This window comes from Solanum stenotomum, chromosome 2 (genome assembly GCF_019186545.1).
Source record: "Solanum stenotomum isolate F172 chromosome 2, ASM1918654v1, whole genome shotgun sequence".
NCBI classification, from domain to species: domain Eukaryota; kingdom Viridiplantae; phylum Streptophyta; class Magnoliopsida; order Solanales; family Solanaceae; genus Solanum; species Solanum stenotomum.
The window spans coordinates 2,232,246-2,246,134 of record NC_064283.1 but is presented as its reverse complement, the minus strand read 5'-3'; the positions used below and the strand labels follow the sequence as shown (position 1 = coordinate 2,246,134).

The 13,889-nt window shown below is 33.1% G+C and overlaps 3 protein-coding genes across 5 annotated transcripts in view; 2 read left to right on the top strand and 1 right to left on the bottom strand.

Moving 5' to 3' along the window:
* Positions 1-398: 398 nt before the first annotated feature.
* LOC125856347 (uncharacterized) lies at positions 399-6,204 on the bottom strand. 3 transcript variants are annotated; one of them, XM_049535865.1, is made up of 10 exons: positions 6,062-6,204; positions 5,880-5,951; positions 5,092-5,166; positions 4,504-4,587; positions 4,030-4,110; positions 3,159-3,228; positions 2,992-3,083; positions 2,420-2,461; positions 2,248-2,328; positions 399-763 (listed from the first exon to the last, which is right to left on the bottom strand). In XM_049535865.1, the coding sequence occupies exons 1-10, from the start codon at positions 6,086-6,088 to the stop codon at positions 692-694; spliced, it is 696 nt and encodes a 231-aa protein (XP_049391822.1). In that variant the 5' UTR covers positions 6,089-6,204; the 3' UTR covers positions 399-691. The 3 variants fall into 3 exon arrangements, with proteins under 3 accessions (XP_049391822.1, XP_049391823.1, XP_049391824.1); XM_049535866.1 differs by lacking the exon at positions 4,030-4,110; XM_049535867.1 differs by lacking the exon at positions 4,504-4,587.
* A 3,862-nt stretch (positions 6,205-10,066) lies between these two features.
* Positions 10,067-12,029, top strand: LOC125856337 (3-ketoacyl-CoA synthase 4). The gene has a single exon (XM_049535853.1). It carries the CDS (start codon positions 10,208-10,210, stop codon positions 11,765-11,767), a length of 1,560 nt encoding a protein of 519 aa, XP_049391810.1. The 5' UTR covers positions 10,067-10,207; the 3' UTR covers positions 11,768-12,029.
* An 895-nt stretch (positions 12,030-12,924) lies between these two features.
* Positions 12,925-13,889, top strand: part of LOC125856343 (phenylcoumaran benzylic ether reductase TP7-like) — a 95,742-nt gene continuing 94,777 nt past the window's right edge. Inside the window, exon 1 of the mRNA XM_049535861.1 lies at positions 12,925-12,935. The gene's annotated coding sequence lies outside the window, so the exon portion shown is untranslated. The remainder of the gene's footprint in view (positions 12,936-13,889) is intronic.

Here is a 13,889-nt window from a genome sequence, read left to right as displayed (position 1 = left end):
GTGACATTTAGCACACTTTGTAAAATGCCCCTAGAGCCTATAACGACATTGGATTCAATGACAATCAACTAATGCCGATAAAAACTTTAACACTTTTTGTTAATGTACATATATTTTACCGCTAAAAGTTGTTTTTATCGTATCAGTATTATCTGGACAGTGGAGGAGAATGCTCATTAGTAGTAATATTCAATAGAATGACAAATCAATTTTCTTACTAAAAAATAACAGTAGTAAAAAGTTTATAAATTTCTTTTAGGTTTCATCAACTAACGGTTTCTTAATAAAAATATTGTATTATCACTATACAGACAAATTTTTCTGTAATGGCATCATTTGTTTGCATATTTTCTGAGTGTTATATTGAAATGTTATTGGAATATATAATATATCATGTCACAAAAAATTAGTTCCAAGAAGAAAAACTTAAATCCATTATAATTTTACAGGAGTTGACTGTTAAAGAGATGTTAGATGAAACCACATGAAGGTAGTAACATAAGTAACAATATTGAGTTTTACGAGTCTGGTAATTGGAACGAATACAATCTAAATCCCTTAACGAGGATTCATTGAATGGCACGACCAGTTCCATCACTCATGGTAATTTCAGCTCCAATAGCGTATACATAAGTTGTTACAGTTAAAAAATTCATCATAGGAATGAGGTAGGAGCAGGATCATAGTCATACTAAAGAACCTCCTTTATAAGTCTTTCGGTGAGACCTTTTGGGAGACCCATCACGCTATCAGTCGAGCCAACCTGCCCAAATAAAAATCATTTTACAAAATATGGTATTAATATTATGCAGAATTTTCGAAATCAAATGAACTTTAATAAGTACTAAAAGTTTCTTACAGTAGTTGGCAACCAAGTCACAAGCATTTAGTGCTTGGTAAAATCAAGTAAGAAAGGTGACATGATCTAAAAGACTAGATTTTTATGGAAAAAAGATTCTGAAAGGTACATTTTTTATAGTACATTGTATACAAAGGACAAGTTCCTTTCACGATTAATGCAAAACACTTTTAATATCTTTTCTGTGTTGCTTAGAGCCGTCAAAATGGGCTTAGCCCATGGGACCGGCCCAACCCAATCTGTTATTGAGGTAGGGTTGGGATAAGATTTTTCAAACTCATTTAAAACTAGGGCTTTTAAGCCCAACCCATGTAAGCCCTTGGCCTTTGAGGCTTGATCGGGGTCGGCCCATGCGCAAAAACTATTTTATTTAAGTGTAACTTACAACAATCTCACTAGTATATGAGTTACTTAAATGCACGCTATATTGTAATATTATGAATTTTACCAGATTTTGGTGCGTCGAGATACATGTATCTAGGGATACATGGACTCAAAATTAGGTTAATTTGTTCAAGATACACTTTATCAAAATGGATTCGCATGTATCTAGGATACATAGATAAATCCCATGTCATCGCCTCCCTCCTATCTCGCTTGCCACTCTTATCTCGCTCGCCACTCGTATCTCGCTCGCCACTCTTATCTCGCTCGCGTATCTGGAATGTATCACATTAGATACATGTATCTCGCATATCTAGTATCCTAGATACATGCTAATTACATTAGATTTTTTACTAGTGTTATTGAAACAACACCTATTGTTTGTCATATTTGATTTGAAAATCTTCTCATTTTCTTGATGTTATAGAATTTAAAGTCCGAAAAGAAAAAAAAAAGAAGGGCTAGCCCACCTCGGTCCTTCTAGGGTTGGGTTGGGTTGAGCATTTTCAGGCCCTTCCAAATGAAGGACCGGCTCGCCCTAGCCCTTTAAATTTCTGGCCCGCGAGGCTTGAGCCGGGTGAGGCTGGGCCGGCCCTTTTTGACAACTCTAGTGTTGCTAGACACTTCTCGCTCAATCATGCCTTAGGAAAAAACACCCTTAGAATCTCCTAAGCGGTTTTTCCATGGGCCTAATGAGCATATCAGTTTCTTCCTTGACATGAATCAGGGCAAGAATTCATTTGTATTTGCATTGGGGTTGAAGATGCACGATCTGGGAATCCTGGCTTAGATAAAAAAAATCAGTTTTAAGTTCTTTCGTTTGATTAGGGAATTCCAAAGATATTTTGTCCCATCATTTTATATTTATTACATTGGCATCAACGGCTTCATAAAAGTTTAGGTCTCTATAAGGACATAGGATGAAACAAACAAATGCTAACACCATCACGACTATGATTTAAGTTGGCTGATATTAGAGCGTAAGGTGGTAGTGTAACACTTACCACTTCCTTAATATAAGGCAAAACGAGAGGATGTTCAATTATCAAGCCACCAGCTGCATAAAGAACTGTCCCTTCCTCGATCTGGTCAAGAAAAAAAAAGATTGTAAGACAACAGCTACAGCATCCATCATTTGATATGATCAATAACTAACAGTTCAGATAAAACTTATACCAGTTTATCTATGACTTCATCTGGTAAGTCGTGGAAATAAATCTGCAACCAAAAGAAATGTTATCACTCTTCCTAGACGGGTGAAAATAAATCAAAAGCGATTAGGCTGAATATCTCAAGTAGTTAATGTACACATTTAGATGTAATAATCTTGAGAACCTAAGAACGTGGTAATTGTTGAATATGTGGGAAAGAGAAATTTATAGAGTGTCATCAATATTTCAACATCATTTCAGCAGTTACAATATTTTCCTCATACCACAAATCCAAATACGTAGTTCCAATCGGGCCCAACTTCAACTTTCCACCAACTCATCTCTGTAAACTTTTTAATTGAATGGCTATTGGGAATTGGAAACTTGTGAGGTATCCAATAAGCCTATCCCGATGCATAGTAATCATTCATCACTGCTGAACTTTTTAGACTTTTATTTATCAAAATTTAGAATAAGAGGTAGGCATTGCAACAATTTGAGATTGGAAGTAGACGCAAACCCATTGAAAAAACTAAAAACTAAAAAGCCATACAGACCTATCTGATAACTGAAAATGAGAGAAATCAACAGAGGTACCTCGACTTTGTCCCACTCTCCTCTTCTGGTTCCTGTTGCCAGGTTTGTGACAAGAACAGAACTCACAGTTGCTGCATGTCCATTGGCGTAATCTGCAAGTTGACAGTGTAAGACAAGCAGAACTATAAAATTAATACAGTAAGGAATCGATTAAAGCAATGGTAAACCTTTCATGAACTGCCGTGCTTCTGCTTCACTGGATGGTTTTTCCCTGACCGCACCTTCATAGACCACCACCTCCAGATCATTTCAAGTTAGGATAAGATCATTAGCATAGAAAAGCATATACATCAATAAACGGCAGAAAACAGAGAACGATTGGACAGGCAGAAAAAGTTCCCAAACATGTGAACTAGAATGTCACATCACCACTCACCAGAATTCTTGTGGAAAGATGATGCACCTAATCAAGTGGCAAACTATTTTGAGAGGCGAAAGCACAAAACCGATGGGTGATTGGTAGAGGTGCTGGGACTACATATCTAAACACCAATCAGATCTTCCTTTTTATCTAATGATGGTGGTGCTTGGCCATCTTGTGTGCACCTCAACTATTCCACCGAATACTTGCTATCTCCCACCAGCACAGGTAATGGATAAATCTACCCACCAAGGGTTAGGAAGATACGAAGAAATCACCCAGTATTTTTTCTTCCGTTGGGATTGGGGTTGGGATTTGAACATGATACCTCATGGTTCTCGCCACTTCATTGACCCTTGAGAGTTCTACACTAATCAAATCTTGACAATGGACTTTGAAGGAAGATGGTATCATCTCAGTCAAATATTGTTATCAATTCATGCAAAAGGAATGCAGGATCGTATAATGTAGATTAGCTCTTTGGAAAGACACCACTTTATGCTCAAAAGAAGATGAGACAGGTGTTATATTTGAACCAAACATCTCAAGTAAAGAAGTAAATTTTAGCTTGGGGAAAAAACGAAAGAAAACAAAGATAATGTACTAGTGAAAACATTATAGTAAGTCAATAACGGATATTTAACCGTAAATGATGAGAAGAATAGAAATAAGTATACTTGATCACAGGTAATTAGAAGTGTTGGCTCGGCATCCCCTTCGGATTCACCAATGGAAACCCTTGGTATGATGACTTCTGCCTGATTATAGTTCCAGCAATTCAGGTTAATGCCAATTATAATGTATGCTTTGAGACTATATAGCAAAGTCCAATAAATGCAAAGAATTTATCATGTGAAAAAAGAAAACAAGTGTGAAATTATGCCTGCTTGTGGACATCAGAATTCACAATCATCCTCCAATTTACCAGCAAGATATCAAATCATTTTGAAAGAAGAAAAGCACTCTCGGGAAAAGCCCAGTACAAAGCATAAAAGCAAGAAAACAATATAAGAAAAGAAAAGCCACACAATTTTATCATCATTCAAAAGCACTGGCAGAAATAGCATATTGTAGGTTTCATTTCATCAAATAGAAGATAGAAAAATAACTTTTGGAGGGGAGATAGAAAAGGCAAAAGAGGCAAGACATACTGTGTCAGCTGCAACCAAAATTGTTGGATTGACATCCTTCTCAAGGTTTTCAATTTTTCGAAATTTTGATATGATAGCATCAGCCTGACACGCAATGCAACTACATGGAATCAGACAAGCATTTCAAAACAAGGGCTTCAATTATACTATGAGGCAGGCTGAAGAACTCAACTAGACGAGAATAGAACAACCTAACTTCCAAATTTTATTTTTCAACACAACTTCAAAATTTTATTTTTTCGAGTTTCAACCAAATCTTTGTCCAAAAGCTAGCTAAATGATTTTCCATAAAATCGGATACACTATCACAACAAGATATGTAATAGAGCACTAAACAAATAACATCAACACCAAAATTAAGATAACAGTTGAAATCACTACAAGATACTCTAAAAGAAAAGCATCACAAATTGCATACAGTGATTCATGAATCAAAAACGAATGCCAGAAAAAATCGCAATGGTGTCGTGTATAACAGTATAAGAAAAATGATTGAACCCACAACAATTTCAAAGCAGTAAATGATTTCAAAAATATGTTCAGACTTCAGAGATATGTGGACTAGCACAAGTTCTTAAGAAAACAAACCTTTGCCTCAGCAAGAGCCATAACTAAATCTTCGGGCTTTTCTTTCCGGATAGCTTTCTCATCTATATCTGCAGACTATATTACAAGAACGTGTTATATGAATCTAGTTGGGGTTGCTATATGAATCTTTTGTTATCTAACATTCAGTGAATGCACCAAACATGATATGTGTCGTTAATATAGAGTTGTAGCACCTAACAATAATAACAACAAGCACCCAAGTCCCAAGGGTGTGTTTCTCTCGTCTATTTGAGACTTGCCGGTGATGGTCAGTGGTTGTCTCGCATTTGGCATTGGTTCAATTAATATATCATAATAACAAATTGTTGCTTTAGTTCGATGATGGAATTATGTTGTTAAATTTGCATCACTTATTCTTCTATGTACAATAGCTGACACTTGCTTTTGAAATTAAGTCTATAATTACACCTAATCTGTTGAGCTCTGGTGCAATTGTCGAAACTCAGATCAACTCCATGTCCTAATTAGTGATGTTTAAGTAGCTCCTTAATGTGTTACTTGTGCGTATTGTACATGCTCTTACATTTTTAATCTACTAAATCAAACATTTATTATTAAATGTATATATACATTATGGATCTTCATAATACGATTTAAGCTCAGTGACACAAACTCATTATCACTTAACAATATTGCTACTAATTAATAAGTATCTGAATCTCAATCTATTACTCAACCATATGTCAATTAGAATGACTTTGTGCAGGAACTTATTCAATCATATATATATCAAACAACAACTAATTGATAAGTAATTAGATATTTACCATGGTTGTGAACTCGTATCCCATGTCGCCTAAAATCTTTTTCCGAGCAGTAGAGGATGAACCCAAAATTAGCTGAAAAACAAAAAACGAGTTATAGGATTTCAATAATTGTACTGAGAAAGTAGTAAATTCAATTCACTACAAGTACAATAAGAATATTTTCCACAATATGAAAGAATTACCTTATACTGAGGAGCACTGGCTTCCATTTTTCGCCGGAGAGTGAACGGATTAACGGCGGAGTCCGATTGGAGGGAATTTTACAGAAGGAAATGTTACTATTTGAAACGGGTCAATTGCCCTAACCCGTTTTTTACAACTTACTAGAGAAAAAGATATAAAAAATAGAGGAACTTTACGTATAGCCACTCAAAAATAGTTTAATTGCTCTCCATAGTTATAGTTTGATAATTACATTTCGTAGCTACATATTATAGGGAGGAGAGAGGCCAGCGAGATTGGGAGAGAGAGAGGACAGAGAGTGGGAGAGAGGTGAATTGTATATGTATATCGGTAGTTGTATAATACATATGCATTTGTATATATGGCAAGCGAGATTGGGAGAGGGAGGAGAGAGGCAAGCGAGAGAGGGCAATAATTTGTATAATTCGCGGCTACGTTGTATAATTGAGTAATATAAAGTCTGGAATTATACAAATATGATAAAACTTGAAATAACAAAGTGATACTAACATAAACATATGAACTTTAAATAGTTATACAAATTACATTATATAAATTAATTATACAAAATCTAAAAACTACATGTTTATACAAACTTTAAAAGGTTATATACAAAAAGGTTGAATGTAGATGGTGACAAAACTGAAAAACCAAAGGAAATCATTGTCATATACAAATATAAACCATTGTATACAAATATAAATCAAAAGAACAATTGTTAGTTACGAATTATACAAATGTGGTGAATTATACAAATGTGGCTAATTATACAACTCGAAGTCAGCCCACGTAATTAATAGTTAATGTTAATCGCGAGAGGTAATTATAGCAAACTATAACTATGATGAGTAATTAAGTAGTATAAGTTTGTTTGTAATTATAATTTTACCTGCTACTAATTTTCTTAAATACTAATCATATTTTATATCTTTCTTAATTAGATATAGCATAAATAAGTTTCATTGGCTATTTAAGTATATGAATCATTTTGAATGATTTTTCTTATTGAAAAAAGTAATAGTACCTATATTAATAATCGAAATGTTGATATTTTTGCAAGAAAAAGAATGACCATGCAAATAATTCACATGTATTATTATAAATTTAATTACTTCATCTTAAGATTAAAGAAAAGACGTTCTTTATTGCCTCGTAAAAGTGAAGTAAATAATTTATAATATCTCTCAAAATAAAACAAGTCTATATCTATAGACTATATACTATATCTCTTAAAGATATGATCAACTCTTATTGTCGTCTAATATAGGGAAAATTGTATGAAATAACAAATTGTTAATTCAAAATTAAATGTTATAGTCATAATTTATTTTATTTATAATTCGCAGCAAACATCCCCTTTTTTTGTCATCTGATTCAGTATACAATTAGCCATTTTCGGTATATAATTAGTCATTTTATACATTTCGGTATAAAATATATAAAATGCATTTGTGTTTGCATAAAGCGAGAAAAAAGTGTATATACAAATACAAATACATATATTTTCGTCCTATACACTTATAATTATACAAATACAAATCTTATTATACAAATTACAAAACTGAACTAATTGTATAAAATTGGATGTATCTAGCGAATTATACAAATCAAAAGCTCCATAACAGACATAAAATTTGCTATGAAACGCAATTATGCAAACTATAGCTATAACATATAAATATGATTTTTATGTTTGTTATATGTGAAAGTTGCTAAAAATATATATTAAGTAATTAGTTGTTGATATTTGACTCTTAGAAGTTAATCTAGCTTGTGATTAATGCTTGTTAGTTTTAAGATTATATAAAAATCAATTTATTTTAAGAATCAAATTTTATATTATAGTATCATATTTTTATATAATTAAGCCGAGCAAACGATATTGTTATAGATACACTATTAAATAATTTTATTTTATTTTTTGGTTTATATATAGATTAAATGTCAACCTTTCACTTTGGTTGATTTGATATTAAAAAAGTAATTAAAAAAAAGGACAAGTTTTCTTTAAAAAAGAAACTTCTAAACCACGTGTTTTCTTCATTTGCAAATGTTTCAAAGATAAAAATTCAGCTTTTTAACAACTTTTCTTTTTCTTCTTCCAAATAATAAAATAATATGTTACTATGTTAGACTTTTCAAAACATTGAAATATTTCATTTTTTGGAGATACAAACCTTTTTTTTCAATAATAATACAGTTAAATTTCTCTATAAATTGTTGTTCTTACTATATATTTTTTTGGTATAGTGACCAGTTATTATGTAACAATATTTGATATTTAAATGATATTTGGTAACAAAAAAGATGTTAAAGTCTAATTTTCACTTTTTAATGTCAAAATATTAAACTTAATCACATTTTATATATGAAGAAAACTCTTACAATGATAAAAGCATATATTCAGATAATATTCTTATTTATAGAGCTAGTGTATTAAAGAGACTCAAAATTTCTAGATAAGTAAGCTTATTAGAGATTCTAATTCTATAAAAATGGTTAATTATTATTGTATTACCAAAAATGAAGAAGGTGTTGTAAGGAGATAATTTATTTATTTTTAAAAAAAGTGTATTGTTATAAAGATGGTAGGTCAAAAATATTATAGAAAAGTTAACATATAGCAAAAACAATCGATCTCATAAAGAATTCAATTGTAACCAGTACAAAATATTTGATAGTACCATAACACTCTATTTGTACAACCTGACGATAAAGTAAATTACTATGTCATTAAATTCAACAATATTAATGTGACAAAATCAGGATGTTGTGGACATGTACGACATAATCCATTTTTATTTTATTAATATTATTTAAATTAATTAGGTGACAGATGTCATGCTCAAATATTTCATCCCCTCTGTCCATAGGAAGCAAAAAAAAAAAAATAATAATAGCCCTACAATGTACTTATAATATATATAAAAAATAATTTATATGATAATACAAACAATCAAACAAGATCTGTTCAATCACATAAATATTTTTGTTCTATCTTTAGCCCATTTTATTCATTACATATATAAAGATTATGACATTGTAGGCTCATCGTTGGCATAACGTAATATTTTCTCTTTTATCTGATTTTGGGTACTTTATAAAATTCTTGATTTCCTTACGTATTGATTCAATTAATTTAGATTTATATCTGTATTAAAAAGGATTTTTTATTTCAAAATTTGAATGTTTGAATTTCAAGTAAAAAATATTTATTTAATTTTATTATAATTTAAATGTTATGAGTGAAAAGTAACTTACACACATCCGTTTATTCAATCCCATCAAATATCCTGAATATGGTGAGTCAAGAGTAGCTCACACCATCCACATATAGATGAAATTTGGAAGTTTGTGTGTCTATATCCACGTATTATTAATTAGTGTAAGATTCAAGATCAAGTTCAGAATTCGAGTTAAATTGATCTATCCTCTTTTATATATTCATTATTTAATATTAACTCCTCAAAAAGTTTGAGCAGTTATTTATTCAATATGATATGTAAATTTATAGTAAAGATAATGCTTCACCTTGTTACATAATAGTCTTTATTATTGAGACGGATTCAAAATGGACATCGCATTGGAGAAAAAACGAGTCCAGTTATCACCTACTAATTTTTTTTGAATCAAAATATGAATATCCACTATTAAAAGAGAAATGATATATTCTCAATTGAAATTCCTCCTCGATTTCTAGATCCAAATATTTTTACATAATACCTCTTAGTTGAATTTTCTTCTTATTTATTCCACATAAATTTTAATTTTTTTTCAAAAATTAAAATGTACATTCTCCATATAATAAAATTATGCGGATAATGATAAAAAAAAAATACTTAGGTTTTAAGTACTCCTTCATTTTTTATCAGACAGATTTGAGTTTTTTGATATAAAATAGCCTAATGTGATTTTTATAACACGAATTTAAATTTAGTCGGATTTGGAAAAAAATGGATGTTGAGTTGTACAATTATAAAAGCAGAGCGTTTTTACGTGTAATGGAATCTTTCTGCTAAATTGCAATTTCCAAAAAGTCAGCTTCAGTGGTAGTAGTAGAGAGAAGAAGAAGAGTGAGAGAGGTTTTGGAGCCTTTCAAACTCTTTGTTTTCTCCCAATTATTCTCTCTCTTTTTCACCGCCGCCATGAACGGAGCCACCGGAACGCAAGTCAACACCGCGGACGGCGGTGGCGGTGGTGGTGATCCAGTCGGAGTTCAGATCCAGCAGAGTCGGAGGTTGCCGGATTTCCTTCAGAGTGTAAACTTAAAGTACGTTAAACTAGGTTACCATTACTTGATCTCTCATTTGTTGACTCTATGTTTGATTCCTGTAATGGCTGTGATTTTAGTTGAAGTTTCACAAATGAATCCTGATGATATTCGTCAATTATGGCTACATTTGCAGTATAATCTAGTCTCTGTTATTATTTGTTCCGCCGTTTTGGTTTTTGGATCCACAGTTTACATCATGACTCGGCCGAGGCCGGTTTATTTGGTTGATTACTCTTGTTATAAAGCTCCTGAGAATCTCAAGGCTCCGTATGAACGGTTCATGCAGCATTCACGGCTCACCGGTGATTTTGATGAGTCGTCGCTTGAGTTTCAGAGGAAGATTCTGGAACGTTCTGGCCTCGGGGACGAAACTTATGTCCCTGAGGCTATGCATCAGCTTCCTCCGCAGCCTTCTATGCAGGCTGCGAGGGAAGAGGCTGAGCAAGTTATGTTTGGTGCCTTGGATAAATTGTTTGCTAATACCTCTGTGAAACCTAAGAAAATAGGTGTGCTTGTTGTGAATTGTAGTTTGTTCAATCCGACTCCATCGCTTTCAGCTATGATTGTGAACAAGTATAAGTTGAGAGGTAATATAAGGAGTTTTAATCTGGGAGGTATGGGTTGTAGTGCTGGTGTAATTGCCGTTGATCTTGCTAAGGATATGTTGCAAGTGCACAGAAATACCTATGCTGTTGTTGTTAGTACTGAGAATATTACTCAGAACTGGTATTTTGGGAATAAGAAGTCCATGTTGATACCAAATTGTTTGTTTAGAGTCGGGGGTTCTGCTGTTCTGCTGTCTAATAAGTCCGTGGATAGAAGAAGGGCGAAATATAAGCTTGTTCATGCTGTTAGGACACATCGTGGGGCTGATGATAAGGCATTTCGTTGTGTTTACCAAGAACAGGATGATACTGGGAAAACTGGGGTTTCTTTGTCAAAAGATCTCATGGCAATCGCTGGCGGAGCGCTTAAGACGAATATCACTACATTGGGTCCTCTTGTTCTACCCATCAGTGAGCAGCTTCTGTTCTTTGGTTCTCTGATAATTAAGAAAATATTCAATAAGCATATCAAGCCTTACATTCCAGATTTCAAGTTGGCCTTTGATCATTTCTGCATACACGCTGGTGGAAGGGCTGTTATTGACGAGCTTGAAAAGAATTTACAGCTGACACAGGTTCACGTTGAGGCATCTCGAATGACACTGCACCGCTTTGGAAATACTTCATCCAGCTCTATCTGGTATGAATTGGCGTATATAGAGGCCAAAGGAAGAATGAAGAAAGGTAACAAAGTTTGGCAGATTGCATTTGGAAGTGGCTTTAAATGTAATAGTGCTGTTTGGCAGGCACTACGAAATGTAAAGCCTTCTCCCGATGGTCCCTGGGAGGATTGTATCGATAGGTATCCTGTAAAAGTAGTCTCATAACACTGGAAATCATGATTAGGCAAGTTCAAGGTTATCTGTATCTGCTTCAGTGTCCAACAGCCTCTTAAGTTATATGTACTTCATGGCGCCTCTTCTCTTGAAGCTGAGTGATGCTCAACTTCCATTCATGAATCAAGTATCATTTTTCCTTTTCTTAGTTTAGAGCCTTATGCTAATTTGTGTTGTACCATTTCAATCTATTACTTGTATGACTTCATATATGTAGTAATGCCTATTTTATTGTAGTTATCTTCCTGATAAACATCTATTCATGACTGAACTTATGAGTAGTGGATTCAAGTTACTAACACGCACTGTTTTTTCTCACTGTTAGCGAAATGATTCCATAAATGGTATGTTCATCATTGTTTATTTGTTTATTATCTATTTTATATACTTGATCATCCTCCAGATTCAGTCCACTTAGTCCTAAGAGAGAATCCTGTTTATCTATTGCTAGCTTTCGGTGGACATAATAAGGTTTGTGATTAACATGACAATGTGTACTGCTTACGATTTCTCAGTATTGTCTGGTTCTGGAAGTTGTATTAGTAATACTGTCAACCTGCTCTGGTGTAATTAAGCGAGATGGTCTGTATTTAGACTGCGTATTTAGGACATACATCTCGCGTAAAAATGTAACTGTCAACCTGTTCGTTTGTTGTCCAGTATAGTCGGGCATGGAGAACCATATTTGGCTGCAAAGATGTTGTTTCAAATCTGCATATGAAAAGATTTGACTATGAAATGCACTAGGCAGGGGATGTCTGTGTAATGTGTGGATGGATTGTAACCATTGTGGTAAAGTTGAGATTCCTTGCTTAATGATGCAGCAACAGACACAAGTTGATTCATCCAAGTTCCTTTGTGTGAAGGAACCTTCTATGTTATTTCCCGAGAAGTTTCTCGGTTGGCGCATTTTACAGAGTACTTGCTTTCTATTGATAGTAAGAAATGTTGATGGATTATGATTACAAAAGCTTGTATTTGGCATTAACTTGAGGAAATTGTACTTCATTGGATACTTGTTTTCTCTTACCAACACACGTATTGAGTAACTCTTGCCATCAAAACAAAGACAGATCATACTCCTGTTGTTTTCACTCACATCAATGTGAATAGAATATAATAGCATGAGTAACTCTTAGCCCACCCTCCTTTAATTTCTGTGGTTGATGTTATAGAAAAATGTGCCAGGCCCAAAATTGACTTTCTGTTTCTTTGAAGGACAGAAAATTTATGGTGGTGTTTCTCTGTCCAGGACAGAGAAGAAAAAATCTCAGTTAAATATTTGGCTTTTCAATTCTGGTAGGAATATCAGCAAAAGTTATGCCCTGCCCCCTTAATAAATTTACATAGTATTGAACATACTTCTTTCGTAAAATTTAAATATGCACGACAAAATACTAAAGATCACATGTTATATAGTTAAAAAATTTAGAAGACACTGGAAAATGCAATAATCAGGACAAAGGAAAGAACTATTCTGGGCCCCTAGATAGCAAATTAACAATGGTGTCACTCATAATGAGACAAAGTACCTCCATTTCAAAAAGAGTACTCCCTTCGTTTCGTTTTAGTTGTCATATTACATTTTGCGAGAGGTTCAATTTGACTAAGTTTCAAATCTAAAGGTGTGTTTGATATGAAGGAAAACATTTTTAGAAAAATGTTTTCCAATTTTTTCATGTTTGATTGGGTAAAATATTTTTCAAATTAACTCATTTTCCTCAAATTTATTTAAGGAAAATGACTTCCCTTCAAAAATTAAGGAAAACATTTTTCAAAATTCTCCTTCAACTTCATATTACAATTTTTTTGTTGAAAAAATAAATTAAAAGTTTATTTTTTAAAAAATATTTTTAACTTCAATTTTTTATTTTTTATCCCACCCCTACCCCCGCCAGCCCCTAACCCCCCTCCCTTCCCCCAAAAAAAAAAAAAATAAAAATAAATTATAGTTTGTTTTAAAAAATATTTCAATTTTTTATTTTTTCACCCCACCCCACCTACCCTCGACCCCCATCAACCCCCTACCAGTCCCCCAACCCCCACCAAAAAATAATAATTTAAGTTTATTTTAAAAAAATATTTTTAACTTCAATTTTTCATTTGTTTACCC